Consider the following 20,670-nt stretch of genomic DNA (forward strand, 5'->3'; position numbering starts at 1 on the left):
ACAATGGCCTGCAGTTTTCTAGCCATAGCTGCCTCATTTGACTCAGGCTCAGATACTCACCCGAGAATTTTATTATGTGGCATAGTAGCGAGAGATTGAGCTTATTGATACCATTTCTAATCCGCACTGGCGTGTTTGAAAGGGAATGCTTGCCTCGAAAATGATACTCTACCCCCTCGCTTGATCAAAGATATTAAAATAGCAAGATGCGTAACGGCCATACGTTTGTTTTGTTTTAAGTTTTAAGCCACTTTTTTGGTGGTGGCAATAAGTGCCTTATATTTGCTCGCGTAAAGTTGAGAGCATGAAAATATAATTCAGTTGCTTGTGTGAGTAAAAACAATTCGGGAAACAAATTTTCGGGACCAAATCAATTTCTAAGAAACGAATTTGATTAATGTTTTGGTTGTATTGTTTCGTTTTAATATTATGAATTAAATATTATAAATAAACTGGGTTTACGACCTCTGAGTCGACCTAAAATATTTAAAGTTTAAAATATTTTAATATTAAACTTTAAAATATTTCTTGAGGCACGACGTGCCGACATAAACACCTAAGAATCTCAGCCTTCAAATATTTTTAACGCGTCAAATACACAAACAACAATTATTCTAGTATTAAGTAATTTATGAAATGTATTATATGTTATTGTGTACATACGTATGTATGTATATTCGGCTATTACTATGCTATATGCTGTATTTGAATAATTATCATGTTACGGCAATGCAAAATTAGAGTTACATGGTGGCGGCAATCGGTCAAAAATAAAGATTTAAAGTCTATAAACTAGTAAAGTAATCGACAATTTTGTCATATTTCGATGTGTGTCGTATCTTTTGTAACCTAAAACAATAGACCAAATTCGTTCAATGTCCACTAAAGAACAAGTTTCCATCAACGAGGAAATGTATACAAATTAGTAACATCTAATTGGGTTCAATAAGTTAGAATTGTTTGCTTCAAGAGCGGCAGAAAGTCAAGATTAGAGATAATATGAAAAAGTCTATAATAGTCAGAACATAATGTTACCCTCCTACAGTGCAACTCATGTATCAAGTTATATCTACTGGAATCTAGAAGTTTAGCCAACTTACCACGTCGGGACAATCAACTGCACCACCTACAAATAAAAACTGTTTCAAGCAACGTTCAACGGTTAGCTAGGGAAGGTAATCTGTAATACTGTAATAAGAAGGTAATATATGGTTTACATCCCAATTTAGGCGTCGTAAGGCAAGCAGTAAAAAGTTTTTTTTTGACCCGATTCAATGCGGTCCGAGTGAACTACGCATTGTGGACTCCAAACAGGTGATCCATACCCAAGAATCGGACAAACATATAAGGATCATACATTTTTTTTTGACAATAGAAAATTTTAATTTAGGGTCCAGGAGAACACCAAGATCATTAACCCGTTATATTCTGTCCAAAGAGTTTTTTTCTTTAACGTGTAAATTTCATTTTCGCAAGTCTGATGTGCAAATAATCGTAGCGCAAAGCAAAAGAAAAAATAAGAAATTTAAAATTCAATACATATTGGAAAATATTGATCTAATTTGAAGTAATTCCGTGGTGGGTTAGTTAGACAGTCAACTCTAAGCTAGTAGATAAATAGAAACAAAATGGTTACAGCTGTCAAAATAAGACTTAGTTAATATGTTTTCATTTGTCATAGCTGAAGATATGACGAAGATTAAATTTTTTGACTTATTATTTTCAACATCCCTTTTATGTTGTCTATACCTTTTCCTATCAACTGCATTACCCATTGGACAAACCTCTTATAAAATTTATTTCTAAGATTTTTTAACTTCTGAAGTCCTTTTGTGTATCACGGTATATTGTAACAATGTCGCATTATGGTTGAAGTATAGCTGTCAAGTGTCGTTAAGAAGTTGTTATAGTTAATTTCAATGCAAGCATTCGATAGTACAATCTAATGATATGGGGGAATTATTAATTTCATTTAAGGTTAAAGTACTTAGATTAAATTTTTGAACTACATTAACAAACTTTAGAAAATATAGAAACTCAATGTTAATACGTAACGTAAGGTGATGTATATCACAACCTGAAATGGTAAAATTTGGCGATAGCAATTGAGGAATTATGAACAGAACTGGTATAAAGTAAATTAAGTAACTTGCGCGAAACATTGAAAACATTTGAAACATTTGGGTGATGCCCATTCTATAAAAATCATCAATAACAAGACTGGTGTACATTGCTAGAAACCATAGATGAGGAATGAGAATAAACTGTCCATACAACAGAGCCCAAATTTAAGTCACCCGCAACAAAAAGGTCGTCCGAGATAGCATTAATGGGAGGGATGTTATCCATGTGGGCTCTATTAAGATCAACGCGGCTTTTAGGGGGTATATAAAATTATATAAAAGTATATAAAATTTCCCATCAGTGCAAGGGCAAATTATCCAAAATAGAGTTATCATCGAAGGACATTCTGCTGTAGTCTCTTTCCTTACAGAAGACTCCGAAAAGATTCAGATAAAAAAAATTCTGCCGAGTTGAAGTAAGTGTTAAACCAGTATTCAACCAATATAATGACATCGTAATCGGAGCTAGAGTAGTTCAAGAAGACTGATTTCGATTTAGTAGTCATGCCAGCTATATTTCAAAAATATAATTTAAGCTTATTAATTCTCCTTTAAGCTGCATTGGATGGTGTTGATGAAAAAGAAGGAAGTTTCAGTGTATTCAGGGGCAGTAGTGAGGTGTGTCCAAAGTTTTCAATGAGAGGACTACGCACACTGTTAGCACGAGTTAGTATGGGCTGCTCCACACCATAATTCAAGCAGCTGGCAGCGTAATCAGACTGTATGTATTTGAAGAAGCAAGCATCGAGAGTGAAGCTGTTTCCTCTCTACGAAGCTAAAATTACTGACATCTGATTCATAAATAAGGCGGCCAAACTGTTAATCGTTGAAATTGTTGTTGGAAATGGAGCGGAAAGAAGAGAACAAAAGATAGTTGAAGGTGACGTCAAAGTCAGTGACGATGGGTACTGGAGATGTCGTCTTGCTGGGAGTAAAGACCCGTAATAGATAACCTTAAAATTAATAAACTACAAATTATTTGAATTAAATTTTTTTTAGTCAACGGATTACAAGTAATTAATTCCACCCTAATTTTTAGCTTAACCGCGACTAATTTAAACACTGCCTCTGGATTTGTGGCTACCGTTAACTAGTTCCTTTAACTTTTTCTCATGGTTCATGTTGACGTTAACCGATGCTAAAAACGGTTTAGGGAACGCGATTTTAAATTTAGAATTTAACTTCAGATAACTGCCAGAGAAGATGTAGCCGAGTCGATCTCGCCATGTCCGTCCGTCCGTCCGTCTGTCCGTCTGTCCGTCTGTCCGTCTGTCCGTCTGTCCGTCCGTCCGTCCGTCCGTCCGTCCGTCCGTCCGTCTGTCCGTCGGTCCGTCTGTCCGTATGAACGTCGAAAATGTTTTGATTTTTTTCATATTTGTATTAGTCTTTAAAATTTCTATCGATTTGCCAAAAAAACTTTTTGCCACGCCCACTCTAACGCCCACATGCCGCCAAAAACTGTCAGTGTTGAAGAACTTCCCTTCGCACTTTTTCTAGCTGAGTAACGGGTATCGGATAGTCGAGGAACTCGACTATAGCGATCTCTCTTGTTTTATAGTGTCTTCTGGCAAAACAACGCAAACCGTATGAAAAGTGCGACGAACAACGCAGAGCTTTAAAGGCTCGAAGATTACACTCAAATCACGAACACGGAATAGAAAACGCGTTTTCTCACAAAGAATGCTGATCAGAGACTGACAGCTTTCGCAATCCAAAACCATATCCTAATCGGAAAATCACCATAGTAAGTTGCTCTACTTGCTGCGCAGATTTTTTGACCTCAAAAAAGGGGATCTCCTCGCACGATATTACCCGCAGATTAAAAGTTATTTCAATAGAAGTAAGTTAGCTGAAGCATACTTCAAACAGCGAGAAACGTAGATCGCTTTGTTTCACACTTTAAGATACCATTGATGTACATTGATCAATGATCAATCAACATTGATCCTGATCAAGAATATAAATATACGAATTTATACGAATACGAATAAATCAACGAATCTTTTACCCTACGGTAAAGGATGTAAGTATACACTATTATTTTAAAATAAGGTTTGTAAAACTAAATACTCAAACTGTTCACTTAAAGAGAAAGCTACTGTAAAATGGCAGGATGGCTGGCTTCTCGATTGGTGGAGTATTTATTGTTGGCTAAGAGGGTAACACTCAGTATCGATCATCATACCACTTAGCCATCAATTACATACTATTGGGTTTTGCTTTAATTATTACTGGACAACTACCCGCTCGTTACATTCGGCCTCTCCTGACGATCACAGCGTCCTCGAATGATTATTGATCTGGGTCGTCTTCCTTTTCGTCGTCTTCATCTGGTTCATCGGGAAAATTTCGCACCAGCGTTTCATCTTATCTGATGAATACACTGACTTATAGTATCATTGCTTTCGTTGTGCATGTGGCATATCTTCAACTAGATATCGGTCGTTGGGCAGCACTTTTGATACAATAAAAGGACCTTTGTATCGCGGCTCTAATTTGCGCGACGTGCCGTGATAAACGGCTCGTTCTCGACCAAGATAATGTATAAAAGCTAGAATGGGGAGCATTTAGTAGTGCTATTAATGCTATTAATGCTAGTGGTATTAATGCTCCACTGGACGTCCCAACGTTCGTTTTCATTTGAAAGCAAAATCATTGACAAAATAATTCGTTTTGTCCTTTCTGCATGACCGTTGGTTCTTGGTGTTCTCACGGCGTTGAGTATATGCTTTACATTGTTCGACTTGCAATAATTCTCAAAATCTTCCGTGAATGCGGTACCTCGATCTGTAATAATACTATCTGGCATTCCAACGTAGCTAGTGACTTCTTGTAGGGCATCTAGGACGTGTTTTGATGATGTACTTTTTACTGCTCGAACTATGATGAACTTGGTAAAAACGTAGACAATTCGCTTTACAATTTCGATTCGCTTTAAACTTTTTGGAAACGGTCCCAGGTGATCCATGTGAACGGTGGAAAATGGAATTGGCTTGATGTCATCGTAGTGGGCTGACCTTCCTGGCGTCCACCTGGTATTTTATACATTGCGCAGCCGACACAGGACTTTATACAGCATTTCACAAAATTACGCATTCGGGAAAACCAAAAAAGATTCAAAATCCAACTGATGGTTTTATCTGTGCTCATGTGCTTTGTCGTGGCACTACTGGTGCTCTACTTGACGGCACTTGCATGTACTTCATGTTCAGGATCTATGCGGTAGCTAGTTACAACAGGCTTTGACGTGAGGCATATCTTCAATGTTTCATATGCGTCTTTGCGTAAAAGATCGCAATCTCGCAATACTTGTAAAATTCTCCCTTGTTTTTCGTACATCTCATCAAAAGTTTGGCTGCGGATGAGGATATCGTTCATGTAATGCATCATGTCGCCTTTCTTCACACGCTTTTGCAACTCTGCCATGACTGTTGAATGCAGCACGTGCAATCTTTAGCCCATACGAAAGACGTTTAAATTAAAAAAAAACATCCGTGGTGATGAATGCAGTGAACTTTCTGCTCTCTGGTTATATTTCAATCTGATAATATCCGCTATTCAGGTCTAGTGATGAAAAATATACGCAAATATGAGCAACGCGTCTTTCTCCCCTCCTTTGGGCATGAATTAGCAAAATGTCCGACGTTTTCGCAATTGAAGTATGCTCTAGCTTCTCTTGGCTTAAATTGCTTCATTAAATTTTTCAGCTTTACCTCGAATTTACTGGATTTGGGTAAAAACTAGCGTTTAAAAAACGGCCGTCATTTCACATGATTTTGCTTCTGCTTCTGAAAAATCAGAAGTCGCAGTTAAAGCATAAGTAAAAATCAAGCAGCGACGAATATCAAAAATCAGCAGCAGTCGCCGTTTTTCGTTTTTTCGCTTTCTGCTTTGCTGTTGCTTTTGATCGTAGACGTAAGTCGCTGCTTTCGGAAGTCGTCAGCAGTCGCAGCAGCATAAGTCGGCGCCTTCGACTGTTTGCTGCTTTTAATTTTCATTGCTATTGCTGCTGATCAACAGTCGCGGCAGCGTAAGTCGGTGCTTTCGACTTTTTGCTACTTCTGATTTTTCTGCCGAGCAGCAAATTCATTCAGTAGCCGCGACTTGTATTTAATTATGAATGACTAAATTTTTAGGCAACGAAAATCAAAGGCGCCGACCTATGCTGCTGCGACTGCTGACGACTTCTGAATTATCAGAAGCAGAAGCAATTGTTCACTTTCTGATATCGCTCGCAGCAGAAGCAGCAAAAAGCAAAAATTTTGCGACTTCTGCTAATTCGACTGCAGCTTTTCAAACACTGGTAAAAACTGTTTCTTATTTGTATTGGGTATCCCTCTATTTATAAAATATGCCTTAGTACCGGCGCAAAACTCCTTCATCGACAAAAAATTAATGACTGAAATACTGTTTTGCAACTCTCTGTGCTGTAGACCCGCTCTAACATAACGGATGACTGCTGCTTCACTAAGCTTAAATCGCAAACCAAGTGCTGGCGTACGGAAAAAATACTCCTTTACGGTTTCCTTCGATCGTCTGGTTGCATTTGCCATGATAAAATGAATTTCTGAATCGTCCGGCTCCGATCAGAATTTCTCTCGGATTGCTGATGCAAAACTGTTTCATGTTGTGTGTAAAATCTGCGAGGAATCGAGCGGGACCCTTTAGCTTTGTATATATAGCAAGAAGTATACTAATTTGTTAACACGATCGATTAACTGATTCACGGAGATCGAATTGTCATCTCATAGTCTATTTGCAATTTCCTTAACCGACGCTTGTCTACCATGGCTGATCGCCGCTTGATCTCCAGGGTTATGGTTGATAAAACCATCTATATCAATTTCATCTTCCCGTTGCTGCTGCTGCTGATTAGCTGTTGGCATATTATTGGCTAACTGTGCTATCATGTTTGTCAGCGTCGTCTTCTCCTGTAGTAGTTGTGAAATCGCAGCCGCCTGTGCTGGAAATGATTCCTCTGGTTTCCTCTGCGGGTACCGCAACTGGACTGCCTTGAGCTACGCTATCATGACCATCTTTTCCGAAAAGGATCGCTCCTCTTCGAACATTTTGACTGTTTTCGTTCCAATGTACGCACCCACGAGCACCGCTATATGCCCGTCTGCAAGGGTGATAGCTATTTCACCACAATTCTCGTGTGATATCACCTCCTGTGAGTTTCACCAGACCTTACACATACACACAAGCTTTTTGCATGTATACATCTAGGTTCACCAACATTTCAGAGTACTCCGCTTTGAATCCATCAGCCACGTAGGAAAGGATGCTCCTTACCCGTAATTTGTGTACACCTATCCCATTACGACTCTTCTGCTGCCCCTACTTTTCCGTGTCTCTCACACTGTTACTGCCTCTTACACATTACCAACTCAAGTTATCCCACTTCTGAACTGTAAAATGACAGGATGGCTGGTTTCTCGATTGGTGAAGTGTTTATTGTTGGCTAAGAGGGTTCCTTACGCGTGCCTTTTCAATGTCCTTTTGCTTTTGCTTAAATTTTCTTAAATCTTGAAATTACGTGCAACAGAGTCGAGAAGAAATAACAACCAACGTCATTTCGATAGCAGCGTCAAAGCGACGGCGGCATCCGAAATTGAAAAATTGTATCATCAGGTAATCTGTATTACGCGACAAGCATAATAATAAAGTGGAATCTGTATACATATATCCTAATACAACTCTGCCATAATGTTGTTCAAAAAAAAAAAAATTAAATATATATATATATTATGATTTTAAAATATTGGTTGTAAAAGTCTTAAACACATTTTTTCTTTATATGTAAGTTTATTCGAACTGTACCCTTTGAGAACAATCGACCGCGCCTTTTTAATTGCACTACGTCTGTATATATCATTCAGATCATAGTTTTTTTGCGGAAAGACACTTTTTCTATTTTTACCTATAACCAAAATCATTTGGGAAACTTTTTAACGATCAAATGGTAGGTACACAGAAAGTTGGAAAATTAGAAAATAACAAGAACTACTTTTGAACGAACTTTAACATATTTTGGTAGGGTTAGTCTAGACGAATATTATAGGAACGTACGATGAACGAACATGCCACATATATAAAAGGTTTGTCAAACTCTTTTGAACAAGACATGGAGGCTTCTAGCTGTGTTTGAAATAGCAGCTACATAGGTGATCATTAAAACAAACTTTCAATTGTTATCAATAGATAACAATAGATAATAAGAACATTACGATAAAAAAACAAGAGAGAACGCTATAGTCGAGTTCCCCGACTATCTGATACCCGTTACTCAGCTAGTGGAAGGGAGAAGGAGAGTCTTAAACACAGTTTTTGGCGGTTTGTAGGCGTTATAGTGGGCGTGGCAAAAAGATTTTTGGCAAATCGATAGAATTTTACAAGACTAATTGAAAACATATCAAAACATTTTTCAAAAGTGTGGGAGTAGCAGCTTTGGGCGGTTTGTGGGCGTTAAAGTGGGCGTGGCAAAAAGTTTTTTGGCAAATCGATAGAAATTTACAAGACCAATACAAAAATGAAAAAATTTCAAAACATTTTTCAAAAGTGTGGGCGTAGCAGTTTTGGGCGGTTTGTGGGCGTTAGAGTGGGCGTGGCAAAAAGTTTTTTGACAAATCGATAGAAATTTACAAGACCAATACAAAAATGAAAAAATATCAAAACATTTTTCAAAAGTGTGGGCGTGGCAGTTTTGGGTGGTTTGTGGGCGTTAGAGTGGGCGTGGCAACATGAATCGACTAACTTGCGCTGCGTCTATGTCTCTGGAGTCTGTATGCTTAATCTCAACTTTCTAGCTTTTGTAGTTCCTGAGATCACAGCGTTCATACGGACGGACAGACAGACGGTCAGACGGACAGACGGATAGACGGACATGGTCATATCGACTCGGCTATTGGTCCTGATCAAGAATATATATACTTTATATGGTCGGAAACCCTTCCTTCTGCCTGTTACATACTTTTCAACGAATCTAGTATACCCTTTTACTCTACGAGTAACGGGTATAAAAAATGATGTAGGGCACTGATAATATTGACAGACACAAAAAATAAAAACTGAATCAGACTTAATAACATCAAGGCAAAAATTAGAGGTCCCAAATGCCACACTGCCAATTTACTGTATTTGTTTATGAAATATGTTTATTATATTTAACATTTGGAGAGCCATCTCTCAGAAAAGAGTGTATCCACATTACAAATTTTTGGCTGGAATCCCAAGGGGAAAGCTCTTTAATAAGTTCTCTATGGTTATGGAGTCGAAAACTTAAGAAAAATTCATACAAATTCTGTTTATGGTGAACAATAGTAAATTGATAGTAATAGATCGGCAACTGATTAAACCATGCGAAATAAGCAATTGTATTTGTCTAGTGATCAATTTTTCAATTAAATTCGGTATATCTCTGACTTCTAGCGACTCCTAAATAGTTCGCAATATCAAATCTGTTCCCTTTTTAAACAGCGGAACGATAAAGGATTGTTTTTAGACAATTTTACATTGATTGATTGACATTTAAAATCGTTGTTAGAGGGCAAGAATGACAGGTTGCACAATATTTAAGAATGCAACTAAGAACCATATCAGGCGGTGATGAAAATGAGAGTTTGGATTCTTTTAAGCTTTTAAGGAAATCCGTACATTTCTATGTATGCTGACATGGGTTGTCACGGTTGAGTCCTGCTTTTAAAATGTCAGTTGTAATTCCATTTCAAGGGTACACTACGACTTCAGTACTTTTGGGAATTATATCGTCTATACATACATATATATTGCTACCCCCCTAAACTTCCTAAAACTTTCAATTCACACTTATACCCCTTACTCGTAGAGTAAAAGGGTGTACTAGATTCGTTGAAAAGTATGTAACAAGCAGAAAGAAGCGTTTCCGACCATATAAAGTATATATATTCTTGATCAGGATCAATAGCCGAGTCGATCTGGCCATGTCCGTCTGTCCGTCCGTCTGTCCGTCCGTCTGTCCGTCCGTCTGTCCGTCCGTATGAACGCTGAGATCTCAGGAACTACAAAAGCTAGAAAGTTGAGATTAAGCATACAGACTCCAGAGACATAGAAGCAGCGCAAGTTTGTCGATTCATGTTGCCACGCCCACTCTAACGCCCACTCTAACGCCCACAAACCGCCCCAAACTGCCACGCCCACACTTTTGAAAAATGTTTTGATATTTTTTCATTCTTGTATTGGTCTTGTAAATTTTTATCGATTTGCCAAAAAACTTTTTGCCACGCCCACTCTAACGCCCACAAACCGCCCAAAGCTGCCACGCCCACACTTTTGAAAAATGTTTTGATATTTTTTCATTTTTGTATTAGTCTTGTAAATTTCTATCACTTTTCCAAAAAACTTTTTGCCACGCCCACTCTAACGCCCACAAACCGCCCGAAGCTGCCACGCCCACACTTTTAAGAAATGTTAAGATATTTTTTCATTTTTTTATTAGTTTTGTAAATTTTTATCGATTTGCCAAAAAACTTTTTGCCACGCCAACTATACCGCCCACAAACCACCAAAAACTGTCATTGTTGAAGACTCTCCTTCGCACTTCCACTAGCTGAGTAACGCGTATCAGATAGTCGGGGAACTCGACTATAGCGTTCTCTCTTGTTTTTTTTTGTTAGTTTGATTAGTCTTGAAAATTTCTTGCGATTTGCCAAAAAACTTTTTGCCACACCCACTCTAACACTCACTGCCCAAAACTCCATTACATTACAAGTTTTTAAGAATATAAGTTTTCAAGGAGTATCATCTGTTTATATCTGTTCAAATATTATCTTAGTATATAATTTTGATCGGATCAATGCTTTAGCTGATATATCTAAAAAGCGCTGATATATGATGATAAATAAATGAAATCATATGTTGTTTTGCTTTTCTTTCCCACTTCGCAATAATTTAATATATATTGATCTAGTGTTGAATAGAATTTTAGTGTTAAATCTCGCTCTTAGCTTTTCCCTCTTAGGGCGCTTTTCCAAGTTATTTACAAGTGCGTGGCAGGTGATTGTTAGAGAGAGAGGGACGTCTCTGTTGACACTTTGAAAATTGAAATCGATGCGCACTCTTTATAAAGAGAGAAACTTGGTTCTTGAACAAACATAATATTATCAATATGTGCCATTTTTCCTTTCTGACCTTTTATTTGTCTTCTTTTACTATAGTATGTATAAACTTTTTTCTTTTGGTAAGATAAAAGTAAATTCTAGAAGCTTGAAGTTTGTTTTTCTTATGAGCTGGCAGGCGCTACAATCATTAAGCCTTTAAGGCTTTTCTCAGGTACTCTTTAATAATTGAATATATACTGATCTAGTGTTGAATAGAATATAATTTTAATAAGAGCATTGCTCTTAGAAAATGTTAAATCTAAATGGAAGAACTCGCTCTTAGCTTACGGTGCTTTTCCGCGCTTTTCTTGAAAAAGTAAATAGTAAAAAAAAATAAAGAAGAAGGCAGTCATTCGAAGACTACATTTTGGTGTTACAACATCTTTTTAAAGCCGAGTGCGATTTTTATTTGATTTTTCCAGATCTTAACGTTTTTTGCCAACCAATAAGTGTTAAGCTCCATTTTTAACGTAAAGATTAGATTTAATGGTAAAAAGTGGCATACATCAACGTAAAATTAGATTTTTAAATTACAACGCGGTCGTGAGTGCTGTTGCTGCTTCGATTGACGTCGCTGCCGTTTGGCCCGCTGCTGTCTCGTCGCTGCGCTCATTGCTAAGTAACAAATTTGTAGTTGATTTTTCTTTATTCTAATATCGCCCACGCTTCTTCTATTAATATAAGAACTGATCCTTTTTAAAGGCTTATATTATATTCTTATATTTTTATCCATATACGTATTCCGCGTATATAAACATAATAGTACTAAAAGTTTAAATCTTTTTAAAGACTTGCACTAATAATACTATTAATATTATAATATTTTATTATACCATATAATTATACTATATTGAAATAAAAATAGTTTAAGACTTAAGTCTTTTTAGAGACTTCTTAACTTATTATTATTTATTTACTAAAAGTTTAAATCTTTTTAAAGACTTGTACTTATAATACTATTAATTTAGTTGGGTTGGTTCTAATAATAATAATTTAAGGTTAAGTCTTTTTATAGACTTTTTCTTAACTTAATATTATTTCGCTTTTTTTCACAGTAAATTATACCCGTTACTCGTAGAGTAAAAGGGTATACTAGATTCGTTGAAAAGTATGTAACAGGCAGAAGGAAGCGTTTCCGACCATATAAAGTATATATATTCTTGATCAGGATCAATAGTCGAGTCGATCTGGCCATGTCCGTCTGTCCGTCCGTCTGTCTGTCCGTCTGTCCGTCCGTATGAACGCTGAGATCTCAGGAACTACAAAAGCTAGAAAGTTGAGATTAAGCATACAGACTCCAGAGTTTGTCGATTCATGTTGCCACGCCCACTCTAACGCCCACAAACCGCCCAAAACTGCCACGCCCACTTTTTTGAAAAATGTTTAGATATTTTTTCATTTTTTTCAGCACTGGATAATCTGATATGAAATACCCAAAGTTTTTCCATCAATTTGTATGTCCCTCTAGGTATCCCTGTCGAGTTTTTCCATTTTTTTTAATCATTTTTGAACTTTTTACAAAACTTGAAAGTGAAAATACCGATTTTTGGCCAAAGTTCATGACTATTGTTGTTAATAAAAAAATTAAAATCGAAAAAATCTCGACAGGGTTACCTCATAAATGATGTAAGGAAATACTGTAAAAAATTTGAGAACGATCGGTTGAATAGATTTTGAGATACAGAGTGCACCGACTCAAAAAACATCGATTTGAGAAAAACGTGTTTAATGTTTTTGTTGCTGTCTTCCCCGCTGAGGGATTACAGCTCAGGTAGTCGTTCGAGACCCGCCTACTTCCAAAGCTATATCTTTGTGTGTTTTGCTCCGATTGACTTCCTATTTACAGACAACAATCTTGAGTTACTAAACTTTCATAATATGCAATTAAAAAAAATCACTTTTTTTGAACCCCCATCCCACTTCTACTAGCTGAGTAACGGGTATCAAATAGTCGGGGAACTCGACTATAGCGTTCTCTCTTGTTTTAATCTTTTCTACAAATTTTATAAATTAATATACATATAAGAATTATACTTCTTAAAATAATAATTTTTATACCCGTTACTCGTAGAGTAAAAGGGTATACTAGATTCGTTGAAAAGTATGTAACAGGCAGAAGGAAGCGTTTCCGACCATATAAAGTATATATATTCTTGACCAGGATCAGTAGCCGAGTCGATCTGGCCATGTCCGTCTGTCCGTCCGTCTGTCCGTCCGTCTGTCCGTCTGTCCGTCCGTATGAACGTCGAGATCTCAGGAACTACAAAAGCTAGAAAGTTGAGATTAAGTATACAGACTCCAGGGACATAGACGCAGCGCAAGTTTGTCGATTCAGGTTGCCACGCCCACTCTAACGCCCACAAACCGCCCAAAGCTGCCACGCCCACACTTTTGAAAATTGTTTTGATATTTTTTCATTTTTGTATTAGTCTTGTAAATTTCTATCGATTTGCAAAAAAACTTTTTGCCACGCCCACTCTAACGCCCACAAACCGCCCAAAGCTGCCACGCCCACACTTTTGAAAAATGTTTTGATATTTTTTCATTTTTGTATTAGTCTTGTAAATTTCTATCTATTTGCCAAAAAACTTTTGGCCACGCCCACTCTAACGCCCACAAACCGCCAAAAACTGTCCTTCGCACTTACACTAGCTGAGTAACGGGTATCAGATAGTCGGGGAACTCGACTATAGCGTTCTCTCTTGTTATATTTTTATACATACAGCTTGAGTCTTTTTAAATACTTATTCTTATATTATTATTTCTCTGTTAGTATTTTTTCTGTGTTTAATAATTAATAATTTATAAATATTTGATATATATATTTATAAATATTTTATTAAGTCGTGTATATAATTCTTAGAAATACCTTGTCTAAATAGATTATATTATTATTTCTCTGTTAAGTATTTTTTCTGTGTTTAATAATTAATAATTTATAAATATTTGATATATATATTTATAAATATTTTATTAAGTCGTGTATATAATTCTTAGAAATACCTTGTCTAAATAGAAGAAGGCAAATGTTGAGAAATAGGATAAATAGGGAAATGAAGGATATCAGAGATGGAGAGAGTGGCAAATACAGTATCTCAGCGTAGGCGTAGGGAAGACTCGTTAGTCTGGAATGCAGAATGTCTAGAAGGTCGAGACGCTTGAATCGTCCTGTTCGTGCGATTGAGCAAGAATCGAACTCCCGGTTTCGTTCTCAAAGGCGGTTAGATCCTGCTATTCGCGCAGCTGAACAAGCAGCCGATACTCTGCGACGCTTTCAAATGCGTATAGACGCCTCGATTCGTGAGGTTAAACAAGCAGCCGATACTCGACGTCGTTCTGTAAGGCGACCAAATAGCGAGAATCGAGCGGTGGAGCAGGTTCAAAATACTGCTGGCCATAGGGAAAGGCGCATGGATCCTGCCCTTCGCGCAGTTGAGCAAGCAGCCGATACTCGACGCCGTTCTGTAAGACGGCAAATCAGCGAGAATCGAGCTGCTGAGCAAGCAGCCGATACTATGGAGCAGGAACAAAACACTGCCAACCATAGAAGAAGGCGCTTGAATACCGTGTATCGTGTGAGCAAGAAGTAAATACCCTGCGTCGAGCACTGGCAAGAGATACACAGGAACGCTTATTAGAAAGAGAGCGTGATAGGGCTAACAGAGCTAGGGCTAGGGCCGGTAGGGATCGCAGGGCAGTCGAGCAGGTGAGAAATACACTTGCTCGACGAAGCGCACGATTAGCTGCTCGACAAGCAACGATCGATGCAATTAGAAATATAAGTCAAAGAGTTAGTCAGTATAGAAGCCATAGTGCTAATAAGGAAGCAGAAAATCTTCGGAATGCACATCGAAGTCAGGAGACTATATAGCTCAGGAAAATAAGACTATAAGAAGCAGACCTATTGAAATAGAAGCTCACATAGGTACATTCAATAGGAATGTTAAGCCTGGCCCAGATCAGATTTGCTTTTGTTGCAAAGGATTGTGGTTCCCCAAGCAAATAAGTAAGATTTCTAGGTCTTATTTGGAAGAACATTGCGAGTTCAGGGAAGAGATATACCAAAATGCAAGACATCTTGCTTTCACTGGTAATCTTCACAGCAATATTAAAGCCGGCCGAAAGCCCAAAGAGGCCATTTCAAATGGCTTAGATTTCCCAGAAATTCATAACTCTTTGAGGGGTCTAACTCCCTTGGAAGAACGACTTATTTCACCTGGCCTTCCATTTATGATAGTTAAGTCAATAGGTCACAAGCGTCAAAATGCTATTAAAGGAGCAGTTGTCAATGTCCCTATTCCAATAAGCAATATCGTGACGTCTATTCCACGAGCTTTCAATGAGGATAAGGTAATTCAGCTTCACCTTTAACGAAGAATGGAATATGGACATGATTTTATTGCAGAAACCATACGGCCTGCCGAAATTGCTGACGCTATTAGGTATTTAGTTAATACTGGAATACTGAGCTTTATAGAAAGTACAATGTGTCAGTTAACGAGCAGTGGATCTCAGACTTCACATCCGATACTGTTGCATTCGTTGCATCTCAAGATGATGTAGCCTTTGTAGAGGGACAACTAGCCATCCAGCAGGAGGATGAAAATTCAGAGGCGCGTAATTCTGATCAGAATACAGAAGACGAAGAACTAAATCCTGGAGGACAAGAAACTTTGCTTGAGAATTACAAGACACATAATGTAGGAATGACGAGAATTACAATACCTCCAGGTGAGGGTCAAAGACCTCTCGACGTAATTCTCGATGCTGATTCTGAAGAACTGGCATATATGCTGGCATAAAAAGACCATCTTCAGAAAGCTACACAACCATAGTTAGATCTGAGCTTAGGAATGTAGATAGATGAGGTTGTCGAACTGATAAGTTATTCTTCAATTATAAAAAGTTGGAATAAATAAAAATTCGAAATAATATTTCAACTTGCTTACGTAAGCGGAGTGCCTCCACTGCCATTACAGCTGCTAATGTCCTGAATGAAGACTTTATGGGCATGATGAGGGCTATAGGATCCTTAGGGATATTCGCACGTCTCCTGCTCACTGGGAAGATGAGAAGAAAAAGGTCATGGCCATGATCGGCCGCTGAAACTAGGTGGCCAGAGCTGTTAGTACTGCTCAAGCGCAATGTAAATAAGGTTAATATAAATGAAGAAGAAGCATCAATTTTTTTTAGTTTAGGGAAAAGGCGCCTTATAAGAACAGACCCAGTGACGTGCGCTAGATATTTTGATTACAGATATAGAGAAGTTTTAAAACTTATGAAAAAGCCTGGGGCTGTCTTTGAAAGTAATTTCGTTACAACCTATTACTGGTGAGTTTAGTTTCAACAGAGAGGTTCGCCTCATATTCACGGCATGTTTTGGCTGAAAGATGCCCCTAAGGTGAATTTAAACAATGAAGAGGAGTCTATGTGTACTGTAATAGCCTTCATTGATCAGTTTGTAACTGTGGATGTTACAAACTCAGATTTGGCTCCGTATATTGAATACCAAAAGCATAAGCACGGGCATTCGTGTCTTAAAAAAGTGCGGGGACAATCTATTTGTCGTTTCGGTATTCCATACCTTCCAATGCCCCGGACGGAAATATTTAATTCCCGAAGCAACTCAAAATTCTCTTCATCACGAAAACTTTAAAAAATTCGAGATTTTCTACTTTGCTATCATGCAGATGACATGATTAGCCATTTAAACATATTTGAAAATTTTCTATCTTACAACCATGTGAGCCTCAGTTACGAGGACTACATTTATGCTATTAGGTCTAGTTTGAAAAAACCACAGATTTTTCTGAAGAGAACTTTTGCAGAAATTCAAGTAAATGCTTATAATAAACACCTTCTTTTTATGCAAAGGGTAAATATGGATATCCAGTTAACCCTTTTGCTTGCTGTAGCTACATTATAAATTATATAAACAAATCCCAACGGGGTATTTTGAAGTTAATGCGAGAAGCAGCTAATGACATTAGAAGAGGCAATTCAAGCATACGACAAAAGCAACAGTAGTTTATTTAGGCACTGAGATATCTGCTCAGGAAGCCGTGTATTGTTGTCTGGGAATGACGTTGTCCTAAGCAAGTAATAAGTGCGTTCATATCAACACCTTCCCTCCAGAACAACGAGTTCGTATGCTTACACCTACACGCGACCTTCAAAATATGCCTCAGAATTTAACTGACATATTTTTGAAAGGATTGCTGGATAGATACGAACATAGGCCAGATTTCCATTAAGGCCTGTGTTTAGCCGATTTTTCAGCAAATTTTGAGTTTTCGAAAAGCCGTAGAAGTATTCGTCAGAGGGCAAATAGTGACGATGACACTGAAGAAGGCCATGACGTTTTAGGAGATGTATATTTTATTTATATTAGGTATAGGCCTTTTAATATTAATACAGATAGAATAACCTATTTTAGTAATGATTTTTTCTCCTTGGCGAAACGAACACGTAGATTTAATTCAAAGAAATTGCGAGGAATATTATAAGGAGAATGAGCAGACTATTAAAGCCAACTTTGAGAAGTATAATGCCATAGATAGTTATGAAGACGCGCTTAGAAGGGCCATGGAAGTAGATAATAGTGAAGAAAATGAAGAAGACGAGGCCGAACCTAACGAGGAGTTTAGGCCACTAGCAATTCCTTAAATATCTTTTCAAATTAATGTTTTAAGCTTAAACAACAATTTGTTAGATGCTTCCGCCATTTATATCCCCTTTAAACTTAGCAAATTTAGTTAGATCTCTAAATTTGGAGCAAAAAACTTTCCTTACACATGTTTTACATAATGCAAGGACAAATCGAACCTTTTATGAGTTCGTAGGTGGCGGAGCAGGTGTCGGCAAAAGTAGACTAATATGAACCTTATTTCAGTCCCTATCCAAGGAGTATAATTGTAGAGTAGGATGCGACCCATCTTCTGTAAAAATTTTACTGTGTGCTCCCACAGGCAAAGCTGCATTCGGAATCGGAGGATTCACTCTTCAATCCATGTTCTCCCTCCCTGTAAATCAGGCTAGGTCCGCATTTAGAAGTTTAAACCTGATTTGTTGAATACCCTTTGTTCAAGATTTCTTGTCTTAAAATTCTTATAATAGACAAAATATCTATGGTCGGTGCAACAATGTTTTCCCATTTGGACTCTCGCCTAAAGCAAATGTTTTCTAATGTTGAAACTCCTTTCGGAGGTAATTACGGCCCGTATGTGATCGCTGGATTTTTCAGGCCCCCTCGCATGGTCCATACAGCGCAATATTTGCATCGTATCTGTGGAGTTCTTTTAGGTTTTTTGAACTCACACAGATAATGCGACAGCGAGATGACCAACCGTTTGGAATTGCACTTAATAACATGGCATCCGGCCAAATGACGTCTGATGCTATTAGCTTGCTTAGATCTAGAATTTCCGATGAAAGTCAAATTCCAAATAACTCAATTCACCTTTTTACATGTAATCAGGACTCAGATCGGTACAATAGGGAGAAGCTTAACTCGATTCCCTCTGCACAATTTCTCTCAGAAGCTATAGACTCAGTTAAGTCCGCTCAAATAAGCTTAGATCAGAGGAACAGATGTCTGGAACAAGCTAGTTCCCTAAAAACATTTGAAACACAAGGATCGTGTACCTCTCTGACTTTAAAATCCACTGGCATATATATAATGACGGTCAATGTAGATACATCAGATGGTCTCGTAAACGGAGCAACTGGTCTCGTTAGGGAGATAGGCTTCAGTACGTCCAACACTCCAGATCTTCTTTGGATTTAATTTTTAGATGAAAGCATCGGAGTAAATGCGGGTTCCAAGCGCATACATTGTGAGGAGGCTTCATGGACGCCAATTTCGAAAATTATGAAAAGTTTTCAAATTAATTCTAACCAGGCAACTACAATTGACCGAAAGCAGTTCCCAGTGGTTCCTGCAGAAGCAATAACTATTCATAAAAGTCAAGGAGCTTCGTACAGTAAATTCCAGCATGCAGAGAGCTGCGCTGTATGTAGCCTGTAGTAGAGCCACAAGTGCGGCAGGTCTTTTCATTATTAGACCTTTTGTCCCACCAAGATCCGCTCAGGATTCAGCTTCAGAAGCAGAGGTCCGACAATTGCGTTCCACTAAGCAACTGAATACCCATTTCGATTGTTTAATCAATAGTCCGAACCTTCATATTTTTTCCATAATACGGAAAGTTTACACTGCCACATTAGCGATGTTTGTTCCGATCGTCTAATTCTTAGGTCCTCTCTTCTGTGCTTCGTTGAAGCATCAACATACTCAAATGAGGTTAATGAAATTCCTGGCTTTACCACAGCAGTGAGATTAGATTGCCAGTTAGTAGCTAGCGGAGCCCGACCAAAAAGAGGCATTCTCGTTTTTATTCGAAACGAACTATTTGAGAACGTTAGTCTTTGCTCAAGTGGTAGATTTTTTTCAAATCTTTCAAATTTAGCCTCTCCAGTGTTTGAGTACCGATCTTTAGGGATTCTTGTTTTATATAAAAGTCCGACCTATTCCTTAAAGAAGTTTGAAACTGAATTTAAGGAGTTATTTCAGAAACACACATTTTTAAGTAATAATTGCTTAGTGTTAGGAGATTTTAACTTGTGCCTCCACTCCATCTCTGGCTGCTGTAAGCAAATTCTCGATTTTTTAGTAGATGCAAAGGGTTTTAGTTCGTTGCTAGATTTGGATTCGTCTACAACCAATAGCAATACGCATATTGATTGGGCGTTTTCAAATATTTTCGATAATCGGGCCACATTTGAGACCACATATAGTTACCACAGTGGTATATTATTTAGCGTTAGGGAGGCAGAGTAGGTATAGTTATTTAATTAAGTATAAACTAAATAGTTATATATCTTTGATTTTTTTTCAATATTTTATGTTTATAGATTTATTATTAAATTAAAAAAAAAACCCAAAAAAAAAAATAAATAAAAACAAAAAAACCTAAAAAAATAATTAATACCCGTTGTTCCCTGGTTACCGATTTCAAAATTTTAATCGGAAGCTAATTCTCTCGTTTTTTTTTTTGGTTGTTTAAATTTCTACCGATTTGGAAAATTTGTTTTTGCAACGCCCATAAATCGCCCAAAGTTGCCACACCCACAATTTTGTAAAGTATTTTATATTTTAAATTTTTTTATTAGTATTGTATATTTCTATCAATCTGCAGAAAAACTTTTTAACACACCCACCCTAACGCCAACAAACATCCCACACTTTTATAAAATATTTTGATATTTTTTAATTTGTTTATTAATAGTGTACATTTCTTTCGATCTGCAGAACAACTTTTTCCTCGTCCACCCTAACGCTCACAAACTACACAAAACTACCTCGCCCACACTTTTGAAAAATGTTTTGATATTTTTTCACATCTTTGTAAATT

The 20,670-nt window shown here is 37.5% G+C and overlaps 1 protein-coding gene across 15 annotated transcripts in view; it reads right to left on the reverse strand.

Moving 5' to 3' along the window:
- LOC6539975 (DEAD-box helicase Dbp80) overlaps positions 1–20,670 on the reverse strand; it is a 221,905-nt gene that overhangs the window by 116,742 nt on the left and 84,493 nt on the right. The window contains exon 10 of one of the 15 annotated variants that reach the window (XM_039377378.2): positions 1,101–1,126. The exons of the other annotated variants lie outside the window; for them this stretch is intronic. Coding sequence (XP_039233312.1) covers positions 1,101–1,126 — 26 coding nt within the window. The remainder of the gene's footprint in view (positions 1–1,100; positions 1,127–20,670) is intronic. 15 annotated transcript variants of the gene reach the window in all.

Source organism: Drosophila yakuba, unplaced genomic scaffold, assembly GCF_016746365.2.
Source record: "Drosophila yakuba strain Tai18E2 unplaced genomic scaffold, Prin_Dyak_Tai18E2_2.1 Segkk5_quiver_pilon_scaf, whole genome shotgun sequence".
Classification (NCBI taxonomy): domain Eukaryota; kingdom Metazoa; phylum Arthropoda; class Insecta; order Diptera; family Drosophilidae; genus Drosophila; species Drosophila yakuba.